Below are 25,972 nucleotides of genomic sequence, written 5' to 3' on the forward strand. Positions count from 1 at the left end.
GTGTAACATCATGTGGCAGAACATTGCGTTAAAACAAAATTGTTTGTGTTGAACACATGTTTGATTTGGGAGATAGACATTTTATGGCTCCAAGTTTAGACCCGCTGCAATACCACCAATGTCCACAAGTAGGCGATGGTACTCTTTAAAATCCCTTGTATGAATTAATTTTTTTTAACTTTTTGTCAGTCTATTTCTGTCAACATGGTTATGTAATAAGCATTAAAACATCTAATTAATTTAGTTATTAGTTTGATTTAAATGCCAAAAACAAATGTAGCTAAAATATCAATTATTGGTCGTCTTTTTTATTAGAATGAAAAATACGGTAAAACAGATGTGAAGAAAAACAAACTTTATTGCATCATCATCATCATCTCCGTTTCTTCTTCACATTGATAAGGAAGGACGAGGCTCTGTGGCTGATTCAGTCATCAGGTGATCGGGAGCCCCGCCCACCTGCCGCACAGTATATAAGTATCACCACTAACCCCGCCCCCTCCTGTCAAAACGAGTTGATAAAACATGCGGATTAAAAAGGAACAGATTAAACAGAAGAGTAAGAACGATGGAAACCAGGTGAGCTCAAGAGTCTGTGACATCACTTCCTCCTGCTCACACACACATGTTTATAATTTAAAAATAAAAACATAACAAACAAAGAAAGAAACAAAAAAAAAACAGTCCTGTGAAAAGTGGCCCCTCCTCCGTTTGTACACTGGCTTCCCATTTCCTGTCATCTAGCGTTTTTCCAGCTCACTCGACAGCCAGTCCAGGCCCTCGTACAGACCCGTGCCCTGCGTGGCACAGGTGCCCTGGATGTTCCACTGAGGACAGAGATGGAGACAGAGACACAGAGAGAGAGACGGAGACAGAGACACAGAGAGGGAGAGAGAGAGAGAGCAGGGAAAAAAACAGGAGACAGGATGAGAGAAGACCATGCCGTTAGTCTCACAGCACAGGGACATTGTGCTCTTATTTTGAAACTCAGACAAACGAACAGGGGATGTGATGTCCCGCAGGACTGTCTCCAAGCTTTGACTTCTGTGAGGTAATGTTGGCGATAAAAACTTCCGATCTCGATGTAAAAACGTTTGCGTCACCGTGAAAAAGGCGATTAAATGTCAGCGTTGTTAAGGAGTCAAACATCAGAGCTACATTCTGTAAATCGTAGCTCAACGCTCTTGGTAACGTTTGTCGTTAAGTCTGTACCAGAAAATCCCGACCCTAACCGTAATCCCCGGACACAGGATCCGCAACAAGGAAGTGGCCACACATGCGGATCGGACATAGGACGAGCCCGACAGGAAGTGCTGCAGCTGACTCATTTTGTCCGAACTTCAAAATAAAAGAAGCTGTACAAAAACAAAATTGATACATATCATCAAGTGTATTTATACTGTTTTGATTGATCTTACAGTTCTGCTGCGTAGACTGTGCAGGCCCAGTTTATCGGTGAGTTCGCTGATGATCATGGCGTTTGGAAGATCCTGTTTGTTGGCGAACACGAGAATAATCGCTTCCCTCAACTCGTCCTCCTGGAGCTGCACACACACACACACAGAGCAAGTGAGAGTCAGGTGACTGATGATGTCACATGACCGATGTGACTGCAGACATTCACATAACTTGTTTTCTCACCATCTTGGAGAGCTCCTCTGCCGACTCAGCGATTCGGTCACTGTCGTTACTGTCGACCACAAAGATCAGACCCTGCGCACACACGGGTCAAAGGTCACATAGACATAATTATGACCTCATGTCAGAATAGATGTGACAAAAGGACAGAGCATGACGGACTTGAGAATTAAACGTACAGGCGAGTGTAAACCGCTCCATCTCCCTGCACCAAAGTCCATACAGAAAATGACCGTTTTTACATGACAGCACACGGGAGTTTCTGATCCACTGCTGCCTCCAGCAGTCAGTTAAAATGTGTTATTCTGTGACTACAGTGTTTACCAAACATGGCAGCGGCAGCAGCACGTGCGTCTCTACGAGTTACATTCACCAGTTTTCTCAGTGGACTTTGGTGCGGGGGCAGTGGAAAGGGGTTTACAAACTTCAGCTCCCACTGATGTGTCTCGTGTGCCGTCGTCTGTACCTGCGTGTTCTGGAAGTAGTGTCTCCACAGAGGTCGGATCTTGTCTTGACCGCCGACATCCCAGACTGTGAAACAGATATTTTTATACTCGACTGTCTCCACGTTAAAACCTGAAACACACAAACGAAAAATTTAGAACAAGGGAGCTGGTATAACTTGGTATAAAAAGTAAGACTAATAATTGATTTACAGTATAAAATAAATGGTAGTATATGTCCGGAGCTGCAGCAGCTGTACTCTGTGGCCCTTCCAGATGAACAAGTTTCTCACCCTACATACACGACCAATAAATCGATTTTCTCCTCCACATGTGTACTCGGACCTGTCTTAGTCAGACTACGGCCTTAGCTCGATTAAACTGTGCATGTACACGTACTGACCAATAATCTCCAAAGGTAAATGAACAAACAGCTGTTATCGGACACGGATCGGTGTTTTTTTGTCGATCATTTACCGATAGTTGGGATGGTGGTGACGATCTCTCCGAGCTTCAGTTTGTAGAGAATCGTTGTTTTTCCCGCTGCGTCCAAACCAACTGAAAACAGAACACAAACAAACCTCGTTACGCGTCACATTTCCGCTTTAAACTCCGGATGAGTGACGTTGACGGCTACGCTGGCTGAGGCTCTGACCGTTAGCTTGTGGCGGCTACCTGCGCCACCTTCTGTCACGGACACTTTTACGACAAAACACGTTCAAACACAAAAATACACATAAATAATACAAAGACGGGGCGACTGTTGTGTTTAAACGCAACAATACGAATAATAAAAGAGTGGATTTTCTTTCTGTCTGTTAGCCACAGAGCTAGTTAGCCTAGCCGCGGTGCTCACCCATCAGGATCCTCATCTGTTTCTTCCCGAATAACCGGGAGAACAAAGTCGAGATCGTCAAGCCCATTTCACTGCAAAGTCCCGGTTCAGCAGCGGAGAGAGTTCGTCCGGTTCGTCCGGGAGCAGATACTGATCACAGCCGGTAACACGCCAAGAACACACCGGGAAGTGCCGGAGAAGAACCAGAGTGGGCGCAGCTCCTCCTCTGTGCCACGTCTAGGCCAACGGGGAACAAATGACGTCACTGCTTTGAAAAAAAACAAAAAACTTTATTGAACACGCAAACGCCAATGATGCATTCAGGGTCTACTGGAAACTAGTGAACGCACAGTGTACTAGGTATGGGACAATTTTAAACCAGGAAGATTCACACAGCGAATTCTTATTTTGGAATATCCTGTTATAAGGCTGCAATCAGGAATCCACCATTCTGACATGGACCAAGTTGAGATGGAGGTTATCACATACACATACTGTATATATATATATAATTAATTAGAATCCAAATAAAGCCCAAAAGGGAGTTAACGAAGGGATGCTTAGATCTGAGGGGAGAGAACCGGGTGTTTCCTGGTTTTCGGAGTATGGGAGTGCCAACAAACAGGTTGCTATTGTCAAATTTGCTGTCATGCATGTATGACAGGCTTTAAAATGTGTGGTTATGGGAAAACAGGGGCAGAGTTTTTCAGGATTCAAACTTAAACTCTGCAGGGGTCCGAACTGATACTTGAACTGGCTTGCTGCAATTAAGTTTTCTTTGTTCATACAAGCCTTGTGTCAGCAGAATCTTTCCTACACCATCAACCCATCATCTGTTGAAGAAATAAGCCTGATTTAAATGACACTATCTATCAATCGATACATGTGTATATATACTCTATTAGTGAAAGATCATAGATGATCTTTGTTTCATCTGTTTATACTCATTTGTTCTGGAAACTAGTTATGGAATGGTAAAATAGAAAATACATGGCTGTTACTAAATGATAACATTATTTTTGGTGTTATCATAATTTGACATTGATGACATTTGTTTTAAAACAGACAGAATAAGAAATACATTGTTTTTTTGTTTTTTTTTTAACTTACATTTAATTAGTGGTTTCATATGTTCTTTACAGTATTTATTTCCCTTAATTTGTTGGTGATTTAACTTGAATGATTTAATCTTTATCAAGCATTAGGTTTATTTTCTTGTCACTATGGTTGTAAGTGCAGCAAAATACCAAAGTAGATTCTTTAAATATTATGTACTTGGCAATAAAGTGCATAATATTTATCAAAAAAATCATCGCAATATCTTGATGTCAGTGAACGCATCGCATCCTTTTCCGTCTTCCTCAGTTCCGGCTCAGTCCAACATGGCGACTGTCAGCTGAGAGTCGGTGAGCGGTGTGTTGTTGACACTCTAACGGTCGGTGACGGTTTTCTGGAATTTCAACGAACAATCTCGATTCGAAGTGAATCGTCGCGGTTTCATCAGGTAAGAGCCGGCGATTAATGTTGTTTCGTTTGTCGGTAAACCGCGTTTGTTTCCGCGAGACATTGAAAGGAACTCAATGATGAACGCCGCCAAACAGATGATACGTGGAAATGTATGTTCTCTTTCTAAAAGTACATTTAGTTTAAGAAAGTAAAATGAACCACGTGACATCCGCTGAAAAATTAAAGGTAAAAGTGACTTTTCCCAACAATTAAACAAAGTGGATTAAGATGGACACTGAAGCCGGATCTTTATCATTAGTTTCCCTCTCACTGAGACCAATCAACGACTATTGATCAACAATGATTTGTTTATTCTCTGATTAAACTGTGTGATTAACTCTGTGCAACTCGTGGACGTGCATCACCTGAGCACCTGAACACACACACACACACACACACCCTTAGATCTAAGTGACAGAACAAACAAACTGTTCTTCCTCTTCTTCTATGAGGTTTAACAGCAGCTTGTGTCCGTATTTACATCTTTTTAGATGTAGGGAATTCCTGCACTTACCAGTTATCCGGGCTTGGGAATCTTTGTTGTTTTCCTCTTTTTGTATTTGGAGATTTGGGGTCTGTTCGCTTTATCCATCCATCCATCTTCTACCACTCTATCCTCCACATGAGGGTCACCGGGGGTCACACCCTGAACAGCTCACCAGTCCATCACAGGGACACATATAGAGACAAACAACTATTCACACTCACACCTACCTACAGTCAATTCCGAGTGTCCAATTTACCTAACACTCAGATCTGCATGTTTTTGGACTGTGGGAGGAAACCGGAGTCGTCAGTCAGCCGGCTTGTATGATCATTTGTGATGTATGACGATTCAAATAAAGCTTTATTTAGGAAAATAGTTTATACACACGGTTCCCAAAAATTTCAGTGTCTGCTTTTCCGGTTTTGTTGTCGATAGCGACACAGAGCCACATACAGGCCTGGCACATGTACTTTAATCACTAACCAGCTGATTATCATCATGGTTGTTTGGTTTTAGTGTCAGTTGGTAATTTATCGTCTCTGTTCCAGACGCTCGAGTTCCGATTCTACGGATGAATCCAGTCTGAGTCATGGACAAGTTTGGGATGACCTTCGGGGGCGGTCCCAGCAGGAAGGAGCTGCAGGACACCGTTGAGGCCCAGAAGAAACAGCTGGTCCAGTACCAAACCCGCTTCAAGGATGTGGTCCGGGCCTACAAGAGTCTTCTGAAGGAGAAGGAAGCTCTGGAGGCCAGTCTGAAGGTCCTGAGTGTGACCCAGGAGCTGGACTTACAGCAGCAGGATGCCTCTGGCCCCGCCCCAGACCTGCCAGAGGACGGCTGCTCGCTGCACAGTGAGGACAGCATGGACACAGCGGCGTCTGTGGACACGGCCAGCGAGACCACCAGAGGAGACCAGTCTGAGGAAGACCAGGGAGAACCGGTAAGAAAATGAAAAAAAATTGCTTGATTCTTCATCTTCTTTGTGTAATTGAGACAGAAATGTGAGTCAATGTGATTTTCCCTGCAGACTGTGCAAGCAGAGAGGGCGGAGCTTGAGGCCAGCAGCACAGGGAGCAGCTGTGGCTCAGGAGCAGAGTCTCAGCAACAGGCCACGCCCACTCCCAATGTGGAGGCGGATCGTCGAGTTGCCCGGCTGAAGAGCCAGCTGAGCACGCTCACCGGCGCCCTCGCCACGGTGACGCAGGAGAAGTCTCGCATGGAGGCGAACTTCCAGGCCGACAAGCGTCAGCTGAAGCAGGGGGTGGAGGAGCTGCAGGAGCGTCTGGCCGCCATGGTGACACAGCAGGAGGCGGAGCTGAGCGCTCTGCAGCAGCAGCTCGCCGAGAGTCGCGCTCGCATCATCACGCAGCAACACGAGCGGGAGCAGGAGCAGGGCGACCACGTCCAGCAGCTGCGAGAGCTTCAGAGGATCCTGCAGCAGGAACGAGACCTGCGGCAGGACGCCGAACTCCACCTGCAGGATGCCAGTGCCGCCCTCCTGATGACGTCACAGGCTGTAGACCGAGAGGCGGAGTCTGAGGCTCTCCTGAACCAGCTGCGGGGGGAGAGAGACGTGCTGAAGAAGAAGCTGCAGGCTGCGGCGGACGACCAGAAGAAACCTGATCCCAGGGTAGAGGAGCTGCAGCAGGAGCTTACGCAGCTGAAAGGCCACTTTCAGAAGCAGATCCAGACTGAGACCAGGAAAGTAAGAACCTTCCACAGTTTTATGTTCTTTCAGGTTTCAGTCTCCGGTGTTTTCCGTCCTTGTGGCACCTGACATCCGTTTTTGTGTTTTTCCAGGCGTGCGAGGCAGAGGAGCGCGCTCATCAACGAGCTCAGGAGGCCGAGGTCCGTGTCGCAGGTCTGGAACAGCGAGTCTCTGAACTGTCAGACCTGCTCGGTTCCTCTGAAAAGGTGAAGCAGCGAGACCAGCAGGCCGCTCAGAGACTCCGAGACCGCATCATGCAGCTGGACACGGAGAACAAAACACTGGCCATCGCCGCTTCCAACCGGTTGTCATCTGACCTCGGCGTGGACGAGTCGCAGCTGGACGTTGGCACGCTGAAGGAGAAGCTGGAGAAGGTGAAGAAGATGCTGCTGCTCGCAGCTCAGAGGAACCCAGACCAGAACATCCAGGACCTGGAGCAGATCGAGCCAGAGGCCGGCGGGGACAAAGCCTCCGTGCTGGTCTACCAGCAGGAGCTGCGGCAACTGAAGGACGAGTTTGAACGCTACAAGCTGCGAGCACAGGTGGTGCTGAAGAACAAGAACACCAAAGACGGCTGCCAAGCCAAAGAGCTGGAGGAGGTGCGGGACCAGCTGTCGGAGCTGAAGGAGAAGTACATCAATCTGCGGATCCAGAGCGACGAGGCCAAAGCCCAGCACTGCCACGAGCTGCAGGAGCGACAGCAGGCGGCAGCGGCGCTGCAGCAGAGCCACAGGCAGGAAGTGGAGCGGCTGGAGACGCTGCACCGCGACGAACTGCTGCGGCTGGAGGCGGAGCTACACAAACAGAGGGAGCGGACCATGGCGCTGCTGGACGAGAAGGACCAAGAGCTGGAGAAGCTGCGGGCCGCCGCCGTGCTCGGACGCGCTAGCGAGTACAGCGGCGCAAGCGAAGACGCGCAAGAGCCCGACGGCGACGGCGACATCGTGGGTCAGGCGCTGCAGCGAGCCACGTTCGCCGAGCCCACGATGCTGCTGTACGTGGAGCAGCTGGCCAGGAAGGAGGTGGAGATCGCCGGGCTGCGGCGCCAGAAGCACCGCCTGGAGGAGGACCTGCACCAGCTGCAGGTGCGGCTCATCGCAAACGCCGAGCGCCACGACGAGGAGATGGCGGAGCTGCGGGGGAAACTCGACAAACTGATCCGGGACCAGGGCCGAGAGGGCGCCAACCTGGAGTACCTGAAGAACGTCATCTACAAGTTCCTGACGCTGCAGGACGCCAGTGGGAAGCAGCAGACGCTCACCGCCATCTTCACCATCCTGCACTTCAGCCCGCAGGAGAAGCAGCACGTGCTCAGGCTGCAGGGGGCGCCGTGGTGGAGATAGACTCTACACATCGTGGGGTTGCAGGGTAGGGGGCGCTGTTTGTTGTGTATAAACTGTACATAAAACAGAAATGATGACGGTGAAGCTGATGATGTATATTTTTGATTCCCTTGTTGAAATTAAAATATTTTTCCTGTTTCAAACACCCTTTTGTTTGGATTCTGTATCTTTTTCCCAAAAAAAATGAAGTAACCATGACGACAAGGAAACAAGGTTCACGTGATGGTGAGTCAGCTTTTACTTGAAAAATGATAAACATAGAAGTTAAAAATTGTTACATTGTTACATTCACAGAGCGCTGCTTAAATAAGAGGTTATTTCCTGTCAAAATAAAATAAAACATGACACGCTTCAGTGTTGATGAACAAAATCATTGTTAGTGTTTGTGTTGACGTAAAGTACTCAGTGTGTCGTGGTCAGTGTGCACTGCAGGTCTTCAGGAAACGTCCCGACGATGTCGCCTAGAAATGCCTCCAGTTTGTCCACAACGCCGTCTTTCAGCTGCAGCTGCTGCCTGAGCGCTTTATTCTGAAAGAAACAAGCGCACTTCCTGTTTTGTCACGGATTCCACGTGGCGAAAGTTTTCTTTATCTCGCCACTTCAAAGTTCTCTCCGTTGGGAAACTGAAGTTATTTTGTAAACCACACTCTCCCGCACCAAAGTCCACAGAGAAAATTAGCGATTTTTACACCACAGCACACGAGGCGTCGTTCCACTGTTGCCTCCATTAGTCGGTTCAAAAGTGCTATTTTGTGACGTTGGTGTTTAAAATTCTTTGTTCAGATTTACATCAGTGACACAGGCTCGCCACACGAGGCAGCAGTGGACCAGCAGCTTCCGTGTTCCTGCGAGCTAAAATCACTGATTTTCTCTATGGGGTTTGGTGTGGGAGAGACAGTGGTTTCCTGTCTGTCTCTGAACATGTTCTTAAGACATCACGGGTTACGTGTCCCTTGAGCAGCACTCACCAGCTTCTCTCGCAGCTTCAGAACCAGATCCACAATCTCCACCTCAGACTTGTCTTGGGTCCAGCCAATCAGGTCCTGAGAAGACAGGAGAGGACAGGACAGCGGGGGGGGGGGGGGGGGGTCAGAGCGAGCGAGCAGGTGTCCAGCACCTGGACGTCTGATGACATCACCACACTCACCGCGTCACAGAGGACCTCCAGGTGGAGGCTCTCCAGTTTCTGCGTCATCTCCTTGTGGCGCTGTCTGAACCAGCCGTCAAAGTTTGGAGACCTGAAGAACTTCCTGTAGAGGTATCGCGTGATTTCGGTTAAACTGCACGTGAACGAGTGAAGGTCGACCTCTGGCGCACGACCAGCGTCTTTACCTGTACAGTCCCGTCCAGTCACCTTTGAGCCCCGAGGTGAGCTGCGGCCCGCTGTGCTCCAGCGTGGACATGAACTCGTCCTGGCTGAAGGGTCGTATCTGGGGAGGAGTCTGAAGCCGTCGCACAGTCAGCTGACACCTCCACACCGATGACATCATCACTCATCATCAACACACAAACAACTTCCTGTTTTACCTTCCAGGGCGTCACGGACCTCTGCAGAGGCATCAGGCTCGCCATGTACCGCTCCTGACGGACAGAACGCAGCGTTACCGCGACGACAAAACATCACAGCGTGACACCATAGCGACGGAGCGATTTGATCGGCCGATTCTCACCAGAGGGATGATGAAGCTCTGCGTGAGCTCCAACAGGTGTCTCCTCAAGATGGCGCTCTGCACCTCGGACGGCCGCTTCCTCTGAAAACCCTGAGCAAGCAGACGACACGGTTACAGAAGATCATGTGACCGCAGTCAGGTGACGACCACGGCGACGTCACGCGCGCGCATCACCTTCAGCAGCCGTTTGATCAGGATCTTGTCTTTGTGGAGAAACGTCTTGTACGACGTGTAGATGCCTGCGCGCACACACACACACAAAGGCAGGCAGGTTAGTCACCATGACAACAACAAACCATGATGCACCTGCAGTTTCTCTGATGACTCACCTGGTTTTGTGTCCAGGACTTTTAGTTTGGAAAGTTTCTTCACTTTCACCTGCTTGGGTAGATCGCCTGAAAGAGGTCAGAGTTCAGCTGACCAGCGGTCACCATGGTAACAGTGATCATTCTCATTGAACAGGATGTAAATACCCGCCATCCTGATCTCGCCGAGTCGGATGATGTGAGGCCACGACTGAAACGTCTTAATGAAGAACGGGTTAGTGACGCCGAGCAGCACATTGGGTCTGAAACAGGTAAACTTTGGGTGAGACAGGTAAACTCGAGAGAGACTGGTAAACCAGGGTCAGACAGATAAATGCAGGTGAGACAGGTGAACTCAGATGAGACAGGTAAACTTTGGGTGAGACAGGTAAATTGGGGTGAGACAGGTAAACTTTGGGTGGAACAGGTACACTTTGGGTAAGACAGGTAAACTTTAGGTGAGACAGGTGAACTCAGGTGAGACAGGTAAACTTTGGGTGAGACAGGTGAACTCAGGTGAGACAGGTACATTTTGAGTGAGACAGGTACATTTTGGGTGAGACAGGTGAACTCAGGTGAGACAGGTAAACTTTGGGTGAGACAGGTGAACTTTGGGTGAGACAGGTGAACTCAGGTGAGACAGGTGAACAGACTTACGGCGCCTGCGTCTTGGTCGTGTACTCTCTGAACTCGCTGTCATGTATTGTGAAATAAGGACGAAAGTCGCCGCAGAACTTCAGCGGACCGATGCAGCTGAGGAGACACAAACAAGTCGTTACCGTGGCAACGACGACATCAACACTGCTCTCTGATTGGCCGCTCTCCCGACATCGCATTACCTGACAAGCGCCAGCACAGTTTCTGAGGAGACGGTGGGTGACGGCGCCATGACGACCAGTGGCTCCCCGAGTAACGTGAGCTCCCAGAGCATCTGCAGGTGGACGAGCATTGACTGGAAGCACCTGAGGTCAGAGGTCACATTAGTCACATGACGCCAAAACTAATCTACCAATGAGAAGGTGAGTCAGACCTGAACAGGTCCAGTTCGTAGACAGTCGGTAGCAGCGTCGGCGCTGGCAGCAGATTCTGAAGAGAAAAAAAAAAACTTTAACAATGATAGTGAAAAAAACCCTGTTTGACCTCTGACCTTTGACCACTGACCTGGTCATCAAGCTGCCGTACCGGACTTCCTCCTGGTTTGTCGGTTTTTGAAGGAATCCGCACCTGGAATTAAAAATAGTCAAATTAAACGTCTCTAAACGGGAGACCACGCCCCCTGATTAAACATGTAAGACCACACCCACCACAGCTCACCTGTAACACCACGCCCATCAGAGGCAGGTTGAGGGTCAGTCCAGGTACGGGGGCGGGCCATTGGTCGATCTCGTTGCAAACTGTGAGGACAAGAAAAGAAAAGGGCCGTCAGGTGACCTGTCAGCTCTCTGCTCTGATTGGCCGGTGGATGTGACACAAAGCGTGACGTCACCTGTCTCCAGGCAGGGCTCCAGCTTCTCGAAGAACTCGGGTGCGATGATGTGCAGTAGCGACTGGAACAGGTGAGTGTACGGTAACCTGGAGAGCAGCACCAGAGACTGGAAAACACACAGAGTCACATGACCCACAGAGTCACATGACCCACAGACCCACACGACACCAAACATTGAATAATCCACAGTAGAAGAAGAAGAAGAATTTGGGTGAGTTGCACCTTCTGGAAGTATCCTCTCTTCACTGATGCATCCTTCACTTGTCTGAAGTACACATAACCACAGAAATGGGACGTTTCCCTCTGAGGACACAGAGAGGATGACGGATGATGACATCGTTTCTGACCCCGTGACACCGTCACACGACCCACACGACCTTACCTGCAGAGCAACCGGAGCGTCTCGGTTGTAGGTGTCGTCCTGTCGCATCGACGCCCTGCGACCCACCGACTGACGCAGCCTGAAGCTGAACTGAGTGTCACCGAGGCATCCTGGGAATGTGACACAGAACGCAGATCATGTGACCGCTGACCCTTGACCCACAGATGTCGTGATTAATGTCAGTGACTTTACCTGAGTACGAGTCCGGAAAGGACAGGAAGCAGATGCTGGTTTTCTGACAAAGAAACAACATTAACAGCAAGCACTCTGTATACAAACTTTTGTATGTGTATGTGTACGTATATGTATAAGTATATGTGTAAATATACATGTATATATATATATATATATATATATATATATATATATATATATATATATATATATATATATATATATGTATGATCTTGTGCACACATTTTACCTCTTTCTCTGTGAGTTTCACATGTGGAGGAAACACCAACTGTAAACAAAACAAAACCTCATTCAAATTCCTATCAATTTAACTTCAACATTTCTACATCAACGCTTTGCTAAAAAAACTACTAAAATGCCACCATTGAGTCAACAGTAGTCACGTGGGTGGTCCTTCACTCCCCGAACTCGTCAGCTGACACTTGTTATCAGCCACGTGACACAGTGTAAACTGAGGTTCATCGACAGAAGGCAATGTTTATTAATTTGCTCTTACGTGAATGGGGAAAACAAACTTCGTGTAAAATTCTGCTAATTTGCGGCTCCTGCTTTCTTCTCTGACTGTTCAACGTCACTTAGTGATTTAAACCAATCAAGAGGTCACAAAAGCCCCTTCCGCTCACACGTCACGGATGGACCTTTAAATAAAACGGTTTTTATTCCCGACAGTTTGTGCTCATCAACAGCTGATGAGCACAAACTGGTCTGAGAGAATCGAGGAATCTCGGGACAGATAAGCGTTGACTGTTGACGCGACACAAGCCGAATTCACTAAAAACATGTTTACATGCAGATACGTTTCTATTTAACGTGTTTACGTTTACTTAACGTCAACTCACACACTGAAATCACCTAAATTGTCAGACTTGCATACGGAGTTCGGTTTTTGTCGCAGCACGATTTAAACCGAGCCACCGATCGCATATCGAACATTTACTCGATCGATCACCGTGCAGTCAAAACAACGCTCACAGTGCTAAGCTAACAATGTACCTCTATGGCTTGTCCGAGCTCCAGGTCGAAGGTGACAACACACACGCACTCCAGCCACGAGGCGAAGCGGGACCACGGGGCACGGCTATCCGCGCTGCCCGCAGCGTGTGGCGGAGACCCGGAGCCGTCAAACGGGTCCATCACGACCGGATCTGAGCTCCATCAGTGCCCGAGTCCGTCTCATCACAGCAGCCAGGAGAGAGGGAGCCACCTAGAGGCCGACAAGGGACATTTGAGGACACAAACAGACCGGGTGCATGTGTTTTTTTGAGACGAGAGGGGGCGCCAGAGAAACAGGACACGCACTGGTCACCTGACAGTGGATCCTGCCTCATGTCTGTATCCATGTTGACCTTTGTGACCTCATTTCTTCAGTGTACAAGTTTTCCTGTAACCACTGATTGATTGATTGATTGATTGATTAATTAATCAGCTGATTTTGGATTAAATCAGACAAAGACAGGAAAAACTTGGTACATCATTTTATTCACACAAAAATAACATTAAACACAAACAGATCAGGTCACCATGACGACAACCTCCCAACGTTAAACGTTGAGTGGCTCGTGCGGATTGTTCTGTCGCTTCACCACGAAAACCTTCTGCCCCGAGACAGTCACTGTGTAGACAAAGTCGTCCAGAATCACTGTGGACAGAGATTATTAGGATTTAAACTGGTGTACAGCCTGTCAGAAATGATTAGAAAAAGAAAAAAGGTGTGTGTGTGTGCGTGTCATTACCAGACATGCGTTTAAAGGCGGGGTCAGCTGATCCCTGTAACCTGAATCGACTTGCTGTCCGAACCATCTCCATCATCACACCTGCCGTGTGCTCGTCATTCTCCAGCTCACCTGCGGACTGAACAGGTCAAAGGTCAGGGCCGTTTGAAATGTTTAGGACACGTGCAAGACTACCCGCGCAGACTTCACCGATGCTCAGGTGAGAAGCTTCTGTCTTATCTGACGTCATTAACCCTGATCAACAGTTTAAAGTTTTACAGTTTTGCTTGTACATTTATTTTCCTAGGACAGACGGAAATGAAAACACTCACAGCCAGAACTCCGTCCTCACTGATGACCAGGTAACCGAGCTGATCCGGGATCCGCTCCAGACCTGCAGTCAGAGCCGCAGTGGTCTGAAAAACAAGTGTTTTACATAAAAAAGAAAGAATAAAAAGAGCAAGAAATATAAAATAATAATGGAAACAATGCCAAGTGTCACCATTCATATCAATAATATTGTTATAAGTTTGTTCACTTTGCTGAGGCACATTACGATGTTTCGGATAAATAACACTTGAAACTATATAATTTATTTAATTCAGAACAACAAAAACTACCATAATTTAAAGAGCAGATATAAATAGACAGATATTCACACCTGGGATGAATGGTTTATATGGGGAAAAAAATGACATTTCAATTATGATAAAATAAATTGTACATTTCAAATTATAGGTTTAATCTGCTTTCTGGAGTATTTGTGCATTTTTTTATAAATTGTTTTGAGTTCAGAGTCAACTTTCCCCCATAATATAAATCAATTTATTAAAAATGTAAGGTCATTTCACCTCTGCTTTGTCAATAGAATACATTTAAAAGACTTTTCCATTTCCACTTTTCACCAACAAAACAATCATTTTTGCCACTTAATTCCTCTAAATGGTAAAGTTAAAAATCGTCCTGATCCCGAGGTTTATGCTTTTATTTAATTAAAAATCAATGTCTCCAACAAAGTATTTTTAAATAAATTAAAAACGCTACCAGGTCAACAACAGCTAGCTGATAACAAGCTAACCCACGGTGACAGTAAACGTCGGTATGTAAAAACTGTAAAAAAGTACATTTTAAAAACGTTATAAACGCCGTTAAAACGTGTTAAATAGAGTTAACTGTGTCATTAACTCACCATTTTCAGCGGCGGTTGTTGTTGTAGCTCAGCTTCACTTCCGCTTTTCCTGGCTAATTCTTCTTCGTGTCTTTGACGCCGTCACTAAACAACGTCGCGGCGTATCGGCGCCACCAGGCGGCCACTGAGGCGTCCACGTGTCGTTTGAAAACAAACGAAGCAGGAAAATTGAACATTTCATGGAGCAAATATTTTAATATTCATCCTGATATTTTACACAAACATTTTCTCAAAAATTCCTTTGATTCGTGGTTTATATTTGACACTGCCTCCCCCCAAACAACAGGGGGCGTACATTTGTAACGGGCACCGGACGTTACTGTCAGCTGACTCCTCACATGACGGTGAAGCTCTGTCATTAGAAGCGGAATATTATTATTGCTTGACCGTTTCTCGGTTAATTCTCCGTTTTTAGGACGCTCCACGATGGCCGGCCGCGGGAAACTGATCGCCGTTATCGGCGACGAGGACACATGCACCGGTTTCCTGCTTGGTGGCGTCGGTGAACTCAACAAGAACCGAAAACCGAATTTCCTGGTGGTGGAGAAGGACACGAGCATCACCGAGATCGAGGAGACGTTCAAGTAAGAGGCAGCGAACTGAACCAAAACCCGTTGGTTTTTCAGCCAATTCAACGTTTTCAAACCAATACACATTCATTTTTCTGCCGATTTAAGGATTGAACCAAAGCCCATTCATGTATCTGCTAATATAAAGGAAAACAGCTGATCTGTTTGGTAAATGTCACCCAGATTATACTTAATGATATAACAGAATTAATGATGCATTCACAAAACATTCGGCTGCAATAATAATAATAATAATAATAATAACAAGCAATAACTACGATTGGTTTGGTATTTGTGGATAATAATTTATATCTGATTTGTTCTAACTTGCTGCTTTAAACCATTCTCCATTCAACAATCGCACATTGTAACTTAACCACGAACCAAAACTTGTTTGAAAATCACATCTGTGTGTGAATAATAAAAATGTTGATGATTAAAACTGTAATAATGATCCAGAATCTTAAATTGGCAGAAATATGAATGAAGTTCTGTTGACATTTAGGATAATTGTGAACCGTAAAACCAAACTCAAACACCTATTAATCTGGAGATAACAAGTACATTTTCTATGTTTGATTTATAAATATTTCCCTCCGTTTATCAGAACATAAAATTGACAGAAAAGTCCATGAGCTTTGGTTTGTTGAGTTAACCCCACCGCCTCCTCCTCCCCCCCCTCTCTCTCTCCCCAGGAGCTTCTTAGCGCGCAACGACATCGGCATCATCCTCATCAACCAGTTCATCGCCGAGATGATCCGCCACGCCATCGACGCCCACATGCAGTCGATCCCGGCCGTGCTGGAGATCCCGTCCAAAGAGCATCCGTACGACGCGTCCAAGGACTCCATCCTGCGCCGCGCCAAGGGCATGTTCTCCGCCGAGGACTTCCGATAAACCACGAGCGCACTGATGATGAATAGAAACGTCCCCGATGTGTTGTTTTCTGTACCAATAAGTGATCTGTTGATGTGTGATCGGTCATTCCTCTTCACTGTTTTTGTTTCCAAAAGGAAACATTTGACCCTCAGTTTTTCAGGAAGTTTGTGACGTGTCATGTGACCAAAAACTTCCCCTGGAAACCTATTAAAAATGGAAGTTGCTTGTTTGTTTGTGGATTAACTTATAAAACTGATATGTAATGTTGAAAATAAACAATGTTTAAGTGGAAAATAAGCGGGTCTTTTATTTCTGAGGTGAAACCATCATCTCCAATCTCATTCCACTGACGTGGTTTCCGTAGTGACGAGCATGAACACAAACAAGCCTGGTCAGAGGTCACGGCTGATGGCGTCCGAAGGTAAACACTAAAACGACCTTGAGGTTTCTTCATCACTCAGCAGAAGGTCATGTGACTGTGAGCTGGTGGTCGGTGACGTCACGTGTCCAGTATAAATCCAGTCAGACTGGGCGAGTGCCCTCCACTCACTGTCTCTATCTCTCTAGGATGAGGACGATGATGAAGATGAAGTCTGTCGCTCCGCGTCTCATGATGATGATGATGATGATGATGGTGGCTTGTGTCTCCGCTGGTCCTCTTCCTCCTCTATTCAGGTGAGACTCCAGCGATAAGTGTTTCCTGACAGCCAGGAAGAAAAAAAATTCCACTCCCACTTTTTTTTAAACAAATAATTTAAAACATAAGAAAAACCTAAATGAAAAAGTGTTGAAAGTTTTACATTTTATCCACTGGATCCAGAAGAACTTTGTGGATCTGTATAGAACTTTCTGACAAGTATCTGTACAATATTCTGTTATGTCGCTTGTTCAGTGGGACAATGGTACCGCCAAATCTAATCTGTAATCTGGATCAGATCCGGGTGAAACTCAGTCAGATGTTAGAGTGTCTGATTCAGCATTCACATTCCAAATTTTGTCCAAATCCAATGAATTTTTACAGAGTTATATGGGGGGGGGGGGCATTTCCCATTGAAAATAATTAGGTAATCGTGGCACTATGATCAAGTTTTGCAGCATCACCAGTGAGTAGATTCTTACCAAAATTGAATGGGAGCATACTTGGTTATGGACCTACCCATCACCAAAAATTCACATTGATCCGACATTCATAATCTGTAATCTGTAATCCAGATGAAATTTGGCATTCACATTCCAAATTTCGTTCAAATCCGATGAGTTTTGACAGAGATACGTGATATTATTTTTGCAGTTTTGCCCATTGAAAGTGATTAGGATTTCTTGAAACTTCGATCTGATTTGCGGTGTCATCAGTGGGTAGATTCTTACCAAAATTGAATAGGCGCATACTTGGGTGATGACCTACCCATCGCCAGAAATTCTATTTGATCAGAGAAAAACTGTGGACAGGAAGTTGATGCTAACAGAAGGGAAAACTTGTAAATAAAACCCACGCCGATGAAAATAAAACCCAATGGCAGACATTAAAAAAAATTCTGACGTCTCAAATGCGGCATGTTATGACAATATATCGGCACAATATCTGTATGCTGCTATGACATTGGCAAAAACTTAAATATTGTGCCATGGTAGAAAATGTGTGAATTCTTGTGTGTGCGTGTGTGCAGATCGGATTATTCCAACGCTACAAATGTTCCACAGCAGAAACAAGGAAACGTCACCGGGTGAGTCAGAGAGCACAATGACGTCGTGTTTAGAATCAAAATAGTCTGATGTTGATACATACAAATACTTTGTTACTGTTACTTAAGTACAAAATTCACGTATCTGTACTTTTACTTTGTTATTTGTTTTACTAGCAACTGTTTTACTTTTACTCCGATACAGTTCTTCTAACTCTCTTTGTTACTACCAAATAAAATCAGAAGAAGAGTTGGTATTATGGTCTGTATTTATATAGCGCTTTTCCAGTCTTGATGAGCTGCTTTACACGACAGTTTTCAACAACTCGCCCTACCACTGAGCCACCATGGCTCAATCTTAACTTCTTATCTTATAACTTTTACTTCTAAAACTTAAGTACATTTTATATCAGACAATTACTTTTGATACTTAAGTATACTTTAAGACTTTTACTTAAGTAATATTATGTGTGTGTGAGACGGGTAGATCCAGAAGAACTTTGTGGATCTGTATAGAACTTTTTGACAAGTATCTGTACAATATTCTGTTATGTCGCTTGTTCAGTGGGACAATGGTACCGCCAAATCTAATCTGTAATCTGGATCAGATCTGGATGAAACCCAGTCAGATGTTAGAGTGTCTGATTCAGCATTCACATTCCAAATTTCGTCCAAATCCGATGAGTTTTGACAAGAGTTATATGGGGGGGGGTTCCCATTGAAAATAATTAGAAAATCGTGGCACTCTGATCATGTTTTACAGCATCATCAGTGGGTAGATTCTTACCAAAATTGAATGGGAGCATACTTGGTTATGGACCTACCCATCACCAAAAATTCACATTGATCCGACATTCATAATCTGTAATCTGTAATCCAGATGAAACTTGGTCAGATGGTAGCGTGTCTGATCCGGCATTCACATTCCAAATTTCGTTCAAATCCGATGAGTTTTGACAGAGATACATGATATTATTTTTGCAGTTTTGCCCATTGAAAGTGATTAGGATTTCTTGAAACTTCGATCTGATTTGCGGTGTCACCAGTGGGTAGATTCTTACCAAAATTGAATAGGCGCATACTTGGGTGATGACCTACCCATCGCCAGAAATTCAAATTGATCAGACAAAAACTGTGGACAGGAAGTTGATGCTAACAGAAGGGAAAACTTGTAAATAAAACCCACGCCGATGAAAATAAAACCCAATGGCAGACATTAAAAAAAAATTCTGATGTCTCAAATGCGGCATGTTATGACAATATATCGGCACAATATCTGTATGCTGCTATGATATTGGCAAAAACTTAAATATTGTGCCATGGTAGAAAATGTGTGAATTCTCGTGTGTGTGCAGATCGGATTATTCCAACGCTACAAATGTTCCACAGCAGAAACAAGGAAACGTCACCAGGTGAGTCAGAGAGCACGATGACGTTGTGTTTAGAATCAAAATAGTCTGATATTGATACATACAAATACTTTGTTACTGTTACTTAAGTACAAAATTCACGTATCTGTACTTTTACTTTGTTATTTGTTTTACTAGCAACTGTTTTACTTTTAATCCGATACAGTTCCTCTAACTCTCTTTGTTACTACCAAATAAAATCAGAAGAAGAGTTGGTATTATGGTCTGTATTTATATAGAGCTTTTCCAGTCTTGATGAGCTGCTTTACACGACAGTTTTCAACAACTCGCCCTACCACTGAGCCACCATGGCTCAATCTTAACTTCTTATCTTATAACTTTTACTTCTAAAACTTAAGTACATTTTATATCAGAAAATTACTTTTGATACTTAAGTATACTTTAAGACTTTTACTTAAGTAATATTATGTGTCTGTGTGTGTTTGTGTGTAGACAGGACGACCTTCAGTTTAATAAAAACATCACCGGGTGAGTGAATGCTAAGATCAAACATTTAATTAAAGCTGCAGTACGTAACTTTTGTCATCGCTGCTGTTGTTGTTGTTGTTGTTGTTGTTGTTCTTTCCCTGCTGTTTTTCTCTGTTTGAACAAAAACAATATAGCACTTTTTTTTTTTTATTTGCTGCGTTTCCTACATCTGAGCAAAACAGACTCAAAACTATCAGACCTGACTGAGGGAGCGTTTGTGTGTATACGGTAGCAGAGCAGGGGCGGGCGGATTCAAGGACACGTTTATCCCGTCAAACTGCTGAACGAGCAGCAGAAGCACAGAAGCAGTAGAATTCTCTTCAGAACCATTTCCAACCCGTTTGCAGTCGCCTTGCTTTTGCTAGCTCAACATCGCTGTTTTGACACTTCCTACACAAAATCACTTCCTGTGTGCAGCATGGGTGTGTCACCGGGCGACACAAGATCGGAACACTGCTATATAGTGAGAAAAAAAATTCACATTGATCTGAAATTGTGTTTTAACTCATTTAAAAGTTACATAATTATCATAATTAACTAACCCTGACCTGACCCTAAAACTAGGTCTTAAACCTGAAAAGACATTTTTTGGTCCCCTCAAAGACATAAAAACATGTACATACACATCTGAAATATGATTTATATAGAATGTATAGATGAAATCTGCGTTCTCTGATTCATTCTGATGTTTTTTGTTTTCTTTCTTTCTTTCACCAGACGGCGGAACCTCTCATATGATTTGAAGCTTACTTTTGCGTGAGTCATCTGTGACATTATCAATACTCTGATCTGTTGTAATCAAAAACCTATAATTAGACGCCCTATTTTCCAGATCCCCTTTCACGCCGACTATTCTTGTTTTTGTTTGGTTTTTGTTTGTTTTGTTGTTTTGAGAGGGGAAGTAAAGGGGTGGGGCCAAAGGAAACGTGATGAACTTTCCATCTAAATAAAAGTTCCCTGATCAGACATCACACATTTCTCTTGCAACACGGGAATGTCAATAGTCACCCGTCTTCTCCGTCTCATTTAGTCTCTGTCTGACCTGGTCTTGGTCTCAACTGGTCTCTGTCTCATCTTTCCTACCTGGTCTCCATCTAACCTTTGACCTCTGCATTTCACCCGTCACACTAGCAGTGAACACACACTCAAGCCTTGGGTCTCGCTTGGTCTCTGTCTCACGTGGTCTCTGTCTCTGTCTCTGTCTCACGTGGTCTCTGTCTCACCTGTACAGCAGCTCGATATGCTTTCTTCCGTCCTGTGCCTTGGCAAACCTCGGCCACTCCCTCCAGACTGGTGATGAAACCGCGGGCAGCTTCACGAGAGACCCGTTCAGCTACGGGAAGAAATGACAGCTGATCGATCATCAATAATCAGATTGACAAGGTCACCGGGGTCACGGTCTGACCATGTGACGTCCTTGTTGTTAATGAGCTGAATAAAACTTACTTTAGATCACAGCGTTCTGGTTCTGGTTCCTTTGTTTACAAACACAAAAGAGACAAACATAAGAATCTGTCAGTTAAATTCACTTTGTAAACACTTCACTCTCCCGCATCAAAGCCCATAGAGAAAACTGGTGTTTTCTCTATTTCCTCTTCTGGAGTCCTGGAAACCACGCCCCCACTGATCAATACATAATCAAAACACAGAGTCTATAAATAAATCATATCGAATATTTACATTTAAATAATACTGCTGATGTTAACACACTAGTAAATTCATAATTATCCTGTTATTTTTATTTACATTGATTCATTATTGATTATTAATCGTCTTTCGCACTGATCAGTTGTCAGTGTTGCTGTTTTTAGTTTCCGGCGGAAGCAGGAAGGGCGGAGCCACAAGTTTTGATCAAACTTCTGTAAAAGAAAAAAAACCTTTCACACTTAAGTTAAGTCATGCACATGGAGATGGCGCTAACAGGAAACAGCCTCACAATACAATCCTGTAACTCCCTGGTTTCACGTTCCCTCGTAACTGACGAGCTTTTATTTTTTAAAGTCGTGCGCGATCATACCGGAAGTAGCCTCGGCGTTTTTTCGGCTTGACCCGGATTAGAGTGTTTCGATTTTTCGAGCTTGTTCACGGGTTTAAAAAGTCGTTGACCCGCGCGACCGGACGTTTGTTCGTTGGTTTTTTGTTTGTTGTTGTTTTTTGACGTCACCGTGAAGCTTCAGAAGATTAAGATCTGAACCCGTGACCTGGAACAGGTGAGTCCAAATCACTGCACCCACCCACAGGGCTCGTGTAGCTATTCTTTTAAGACAACTAATCCCTTACCTTAACAAGAACCAGTAAATGCTTACCTTAACTCAATTTTAAATGTTTGCTCTAACCCCAGAAATGAGGTTCTGCCTCATTAGGACCAGGTTTTGGTCTCCATGAGTACTACTGGTCTTGACAAGTTCAGCTATTTTCTTGTCAGGAATTTACATTGACTTCCATTTTTTGCACACAGCCTAACCAAAGCTGTATTGCTAACCTTAACCATAACCACTCCTAACTTAAACCAGTTCCTCAGAAAGGAGGTTCTGCCAGGTTTTGGTCCCCATGAGGACTACTGGCGATCGGGTGATCAATCTGATGTGATCTAAACAAAATCACATTGATCACACTTTTAATTATCAGGTGTGTGTGTGTGTGTGTGTGTGTGTTTTGATCACTCACTCAGGTTAGTGTGTTTTCCACATGACACTGTTGCCACGGTAACCATGTCCTCCCCCCTCAGCCTCGCCGTCGTCCACCATGAGCGTTCAGCCTCGCCGGATCCGCCTGAAGCCGTGGCTGGTGGCGCAGGTGGACAGCCGCAGGTACCCGGGTCTGCAGTGGCTCAGTCCAGACCACCGACTCTTCCAGATCCCCTGGAGACACGCGACGCGCCACACGCCAGTGTCAGAGGAGGAGAACACCATCTTCAAGGTCTGGCCCACACTCTGTGATCAGTTACTGTGGATTTGTTGAAAACAAACAGATAAACAAACATTTATCCTCTGAGGAACCTGCAGCCAATCGCGAGGCTGAAAACACTTTAATGATGAATCAGCAAAACATGAGATGAGTTTTAATGAATAAATATATATTATTATTTTTTTTTTTAAATTAACTACATAAAAAGTTTCATCTCAGTCCTGGTAAAAGTTGAAGTGATGATGTCACTTCCTCTTTTCTGCTTCTGCTTTTGCTTTGACTTCCTGTTCAAACTGGATCCAAAGAAGTTCATTGTCATGAGGTTTCAGATGAGCCTCCATGTCATGTGGCTCTGTCTGTCTGTCTGTCTGTCCGTCTGTGTGTGTTTGTTTTCCAGGCGTGGGCGTTGGAGACGGGTAAATATCAGGAGGGCGTGGACGAACCCGACCCCGCGAAGTGGAAAGCGAACCTTCGCTGCGCTTTGAACAAGAGCCGCGAGTTTCAGCTGAAATACGACGGAACCAAAGAGACGCCGGTGCAACCGTACAAGATCTACGAGGTCTGTGAGCAGCCGGGCAGCGCAGGTGAGGTCACAGGTCAACACAGGCAAGAGCACAGGTGAGGTCACAGGTCAACACAGGTGAGAGCACAGGTCAACACAGGTGAGAGCACAGGTCAACACAGGTGAGGTCAGAGGTCAACACAGGTGAGAGCACAGGTCAACACAGGTGAGGTCAGAGGTTAACACAGGTGAGAGCACAGGTCAACACAGGTGAGAGCACAGATCAACACAGGTGAGAGCACAGGTGAGGTCACAGGTCAACACAGGTGAGGTCAGAGGTTAACACAGGTGAGAGCACAGGTCAACACAGGTGAGAGCACAGGTGAGGTCACAGATCAACACAGGTGAGAGCATAGGTCAACACAGGTGAGAGCACAGGTGAGGTCACAGGTCAACACAGGTGAGAGCATAGGTCAGCACAGGTGAGGTCACAGGTCAACACAGGTGAGAGCACAGGTCAACACAGGTGAAAGCACAAGTGAGGTCATAGGTCAACACAAACGAGAGCACAGGTCAACACAAACGAGAGCACAGGTGAGGTCCTAGGTTAACACAGGTGAGGTCATAGGTCAACACAGGCAAGAGCAGGTCAGGTCACAGGTCAACATCTACCTGTTAATTGCACGATGACTTGTCTGACTTTGTTTTCTCTTCTTCAGATGTCGTGGATGACGACGATGACGAGGTGAAGATGACAATAAAAATTGTATTTTTTAAAATTTTTTATTTTGTTACATTTGAAATTTAGAACTTTGGTCGTTTTTTTCTCAGATGCCAAAGCTGACGGACCTCAGCATCAGTGAGTCATTGCTCTGTCTCCATGGAAACAAGTTGGTTTGTGATGTCGTGTGATGATGTCGTGTGACAATGTCATGTCTCATCAGACCCCAGGATCATAGACTCCGCCCCCTTCAGCTCATTTCCCACTCATTCGGAGGAGAATCCGTTTGGTCGCCATATGACGCCGGTACCACTCCTCCCTGTGACCTCCGACCTCCAGGCTCAGAGTTTTAATGGACCAGTTAACACACTTCAGGACCTGGACTCCTTGCCACCCTCTGCTGGACCAGACCTGATGGAAACCAACAGTGTGGGTGAGATCCAGAACCAGGCAGAGCCTCAGAAGTATGACCTTCTGAGCAGCGTCCCACGTGAGTATGACCCCTGTCCTTAAATCTGACACCACACCCTGGGCAGGAAGTCTGAATATTGGACCTTGCCCTGGTCAAGGACCAGTAGGGTTGTAGTTCAGAGGATGTTGGTCTCTCTGTTGTTACAGTAACAGATCTAGACCTGAAGTTCCAGTACCGGGGCCGGATGATGGGGTCTCTCACTGTCAGCAACCCTCAAGGCTGCCGGCTGTACTACGGCCACCTGGAGCCGACGCCGGAGCAAGTGGACCTGTTTGGACCGGTCACCCTGCAGCAGGTCCTGTTCCCAGGTACGTCTGAAATCCAGAACCAGAAGCAGCGGTTCTACACTGAGGCTCTGCTGGACGTGATGGACCGAGGTCTGATCCTGGAGATGTGGGAACAGGACATCTATGCCGTACGCCTGTGTCAGTGTAAGGTGTTCTGGTCTGGACCGGGTATGTCTGAACAGGGTCCACCGAACCCCATGGAGCGCGAGAGGAAGATCAAAGTGTTCAGCCTCAATGAGTTCCTGCAAGGTGATGACCCGAAAATGTCTCTTCATCATCTTCTTCAGTTCAGACGTTTAAATAAAGGTTCTGTCCTTTAGGTTTGATCCTGTTCCAGAAAGGTGAAGCTCCAAACCCACCACCGTTTGAGATCTACTTCTGCTTTGGGGAGGACTGGCCGGACCGCAAACCAAAGGAGAAGAAACTGATCATCGTCCAGGTAATGTGACAGTGGGGAGCGTTCCAACACTTTTTACCTGAAAGATGTGGCCGACTTGGCTCATCAAGTGGTTCCTGTCCTCAGGTGGTTCCTGTCGTGGCTCGAATTCTGACGGAGATGTTCTCTGGAGAGCTCAGCTGGTCCACGGACAGCATCCGACTACAGATCTCCAACCCGGACGTGAAGGACCAGACGGTGGCACAGTTTAAAGAGCTGCAGAAGCTCCTGCAGAGCCAACACATCCAGGGTCCCTGGACCCCCAACGTGTCCTGATCTATACATCCAGGGTTCCTGGACCCCAAACATGTCCTGATCTACACATGCAGATACCCTGGAACCCCAACATGTCCTGATCGACACTAGACCTGGAACCACAAGACTCACCTGGACACCAGGACCTTCAAAGGCATGACTGATGGTGAATTAATGTCCCGTTTGTGCTCTTTAGGAACTTCATGCCGCCATGTCGCTTCCCATCACAATATTTAAAGACAATAAAGGAACATTTCCAATGTTTTTAATTGAACCTTAAACTGTTCCGATGTCAATTTCAGAGGCGTGTTTTATATTCTCCCTCAATGTCTCCAGAGGACGAACCTTCAGATTTTTACTTTCGTCACAGGTGGACTCGTCAGTGACATCATCTGAATTAGTTTGTGTTTTATAATAAATGTCAAAATGTCCTCAACCTGATTTCCTGTCTATATTGATCATTGA

The 25,972-nt window shown here is 45.6% G+C and overlaps 7 protein-coding genes across 9 annotated transcripts; 4 read left to right on the forward strand and 3 right to left on the reverse strand.

Moving 5' to 3' along the window:
• Window positions 1–340: 340 nt before the first annotated feature.
• LOC131456649 (ADP-ribosylation factor 4) lies at window positions 341–3,161 on the reverse strand. The gene is made up of 6 exons (XM_058625150.1): window positions 2,938–3,161; window positions 2,559–2,639; window positions 2,105–2,214; window positions 1,642–1,713; window positions 1,419–1,544; window positions 341–827 (listed from the first exon to the last, which is right to left on the reverse strand). Exons 1-6 carry the CDS (start codon window positions 3,002–3,004, stop codon window positions 741–743), a joined length of 543 nt encoding a protein of 180 aa, XP_058481133.1. The 5' UTR covers window positions 3,005–3,161; the 3' UTR covers window positions 341–740.
• A 1,128-nt stretch (window positions 3,162–4,289) lies between these two features.
• Window positions 4,290–8,103, forward strand: gcc1 (GRIP and coiled-coil domain containing 1). The gene is made up of 4 exons (XM_058625147.1): window positions 4,290–4,420; window positions 5,458–5,849; window positions 5,937–6,614; window positions 6,710–8,103. Exons 2-4 carry the CDS (start codon window positions 5,499–5,501, stop codon window positions 7,958–7,960), a joined length of 2,280 nt encoding a protein of 759 aa, XP_058481130.1. The 5' UTR covers window positions 4,290–4,420; window positions 5,458–5,498; the 3' UTR covers window positions 7,961–8,103.
• Window positions 8,104–8,169: 66 nt separating this feature from the next.
• On the reverse strand, window positions 8,170–13,268 carry dennd6b (DENN/MADD domain containing 6B). Its single transcript, XM_058625148.1, has 20 exons — window positions 12,992–13,268; window positions 12,228–12,266; window positions 11,996–12,038; window positions 11,804–11,913; window positions 11,644–11,724; window positions 11,422–11,527; window positions 11,250–11,329; window positions 11,097–11,159; window positions 10,966–11,021; window positions 10,775–10,897; window positions 10,593–10,688; window positions 10,104–10,198; window positions 9,960–10,025; window positions 9,805–9,869; window positions 9,631–9,720; window positions 9,488–9,541; window positions 9,293–9,402; window positions 9,108–9,210; window positions 8,929–9,003; window positions 8,170–8,488 (listed from the first exon to the last, which is right to left on the reverse strand). The coding sequence occupies exons 1-20, from the start codon at window positions 13,130–13,132 to the stop codon at window positions 8,363–8,365; spliced, it is 1,722 nt and encodes a 573-aa protein (XP_058481131.1). The 5' UTR covers window positions 13,133–13,268; the 3' UTR covers window positions 8,170–8,362.
• A 189-nt stretch (window positions 13,269–13,457) lies between these two features.
• Window positions 13,458–15,048, reverse strand: lamtor4 (late endosomal/lysosomal adaptor, MAPK and MTOR activator 4). The gene is made up of 4 exons (XM_058625156.1): window positions 14,900–15,048; window positions 14,043–14,126; window positions 13,732–13,849; window positions 13,458–13,637 (listed from the first exon to the last, which is right to left on the reverse strand). The coding sequence occupies exons 1-4, from the start codon at window positions 14,900–14,902 to the stop codon at window positions 13,540–13,542; spliced, it is 303 nt and encodes a 100-aa protein (XP_058481139.1). The 5' UTR covers window positions 14,903–15,048; the 3' UTR covers window positions 13,458–13,539.
• A 175-nt stretch (window positions 15,049–15,223) lies between these two features.
• On the forward strand, window positions 15,224–16,644 carry atp6v1f (ATPase H+ transporting V1 subunit F). The gene is made up of 2 exons (XM_058625155.1): window positions 15,224–15,483; window positions 16,164–16,644. Exons 1-2 carry the CDS (start codon window positions 15,326–15,328, stop codon window positions 16,363–16,365), a joined length of 360 nt encoding a protein of 119 aa, XP_058481138.1. The 5' UTR covers window positions 15,224–15,325; the 3' UTR covers window positions 16,366–16,644.
• Window positions 16,645–16,899: 255 nt separating this feature from the next.
• On the forward strand, window positions 16,900–21,384 carry zgc:193726 (uncharacterized protein LOC561161 homolog). 3 transcript variants are annotated; one of them, XM_058625151.1, is made up of 6 exons: window positions 16,900–17,022; window positions 18,015–18,071; window positions 19,385–19,441; window positions 19,892–19,927; window positions 20,645–20,683; window positions 21,159–21,384. In XM_058625151.1, exons 1-6 carry the CDS (start codon window positions 16,916–16,918, stop codon window positions 21,274–21,276), a joined length of 414 nt encoding a protein of 137 aa, XP_058481134.1. In that variant the 5' UTR covers window positions 16,900–16,915; the 3' UTR covers window positions 21,277–21,384. The 3 variants fall into 3 exon arrangements, with proteins under 3 accessions (XP_058481134.1, XP_058481135.1, XP_058481137.1); XM_058625152.1 differs by having other exon boundaries at window positions 21,162–21,384; XM_058625154.1 differs by lacking the exon at window positions 18,015–18,071 and having other exon boundaries at window positions 16,932–17,022.
• A 382-nt stretch (window positions 21,385–21,766) lies between these two features.
• Window positions 21,767–25,948, forward strand: irf5 (interferon regulatory factor 5). Its single transcript, XM_058625149.1, has 9 exons — window positions 21,767–22,137; window positions 22,656–22,846; window positions 23,232–23,418; window positions 24,056–24,081; window positions 24,168–24,195; window positions 24,281–24,547; window positions 24,676–25,065; window positions 25,137–25,255; window positions 25,340–25,948. Exons 2-9 carry the CDS (start codon window positions 22,673–22,675, stop codon window positions 25,526–25,528), a joined length of 1,380 nt encoding a protein of 459 aa, XP_058481132.1. The 5' UTR covers window positions 21,767–22,137; window positions 22,656–22,672; the 3' UTR covers window positions 25,529–25,948.
• The last annotated feature ends 24 nt before the right edge of the window (window positions 25,949–25,972 follow it).

This window comes from Solea solea, chromosome 3, assembly GCF_958295425.1.
Source record: "Solea solea chromosome 3, fSolSol10.1, whole genome shotgun sequence".
In the NCBI taxonomy this organism is placed as follows: domain Eukaryota; kingdom Metazoa; phylum Chordata; class Actinopteri; order Pleuronectiformes; family Soleidae; genus Solea; species Solea solea.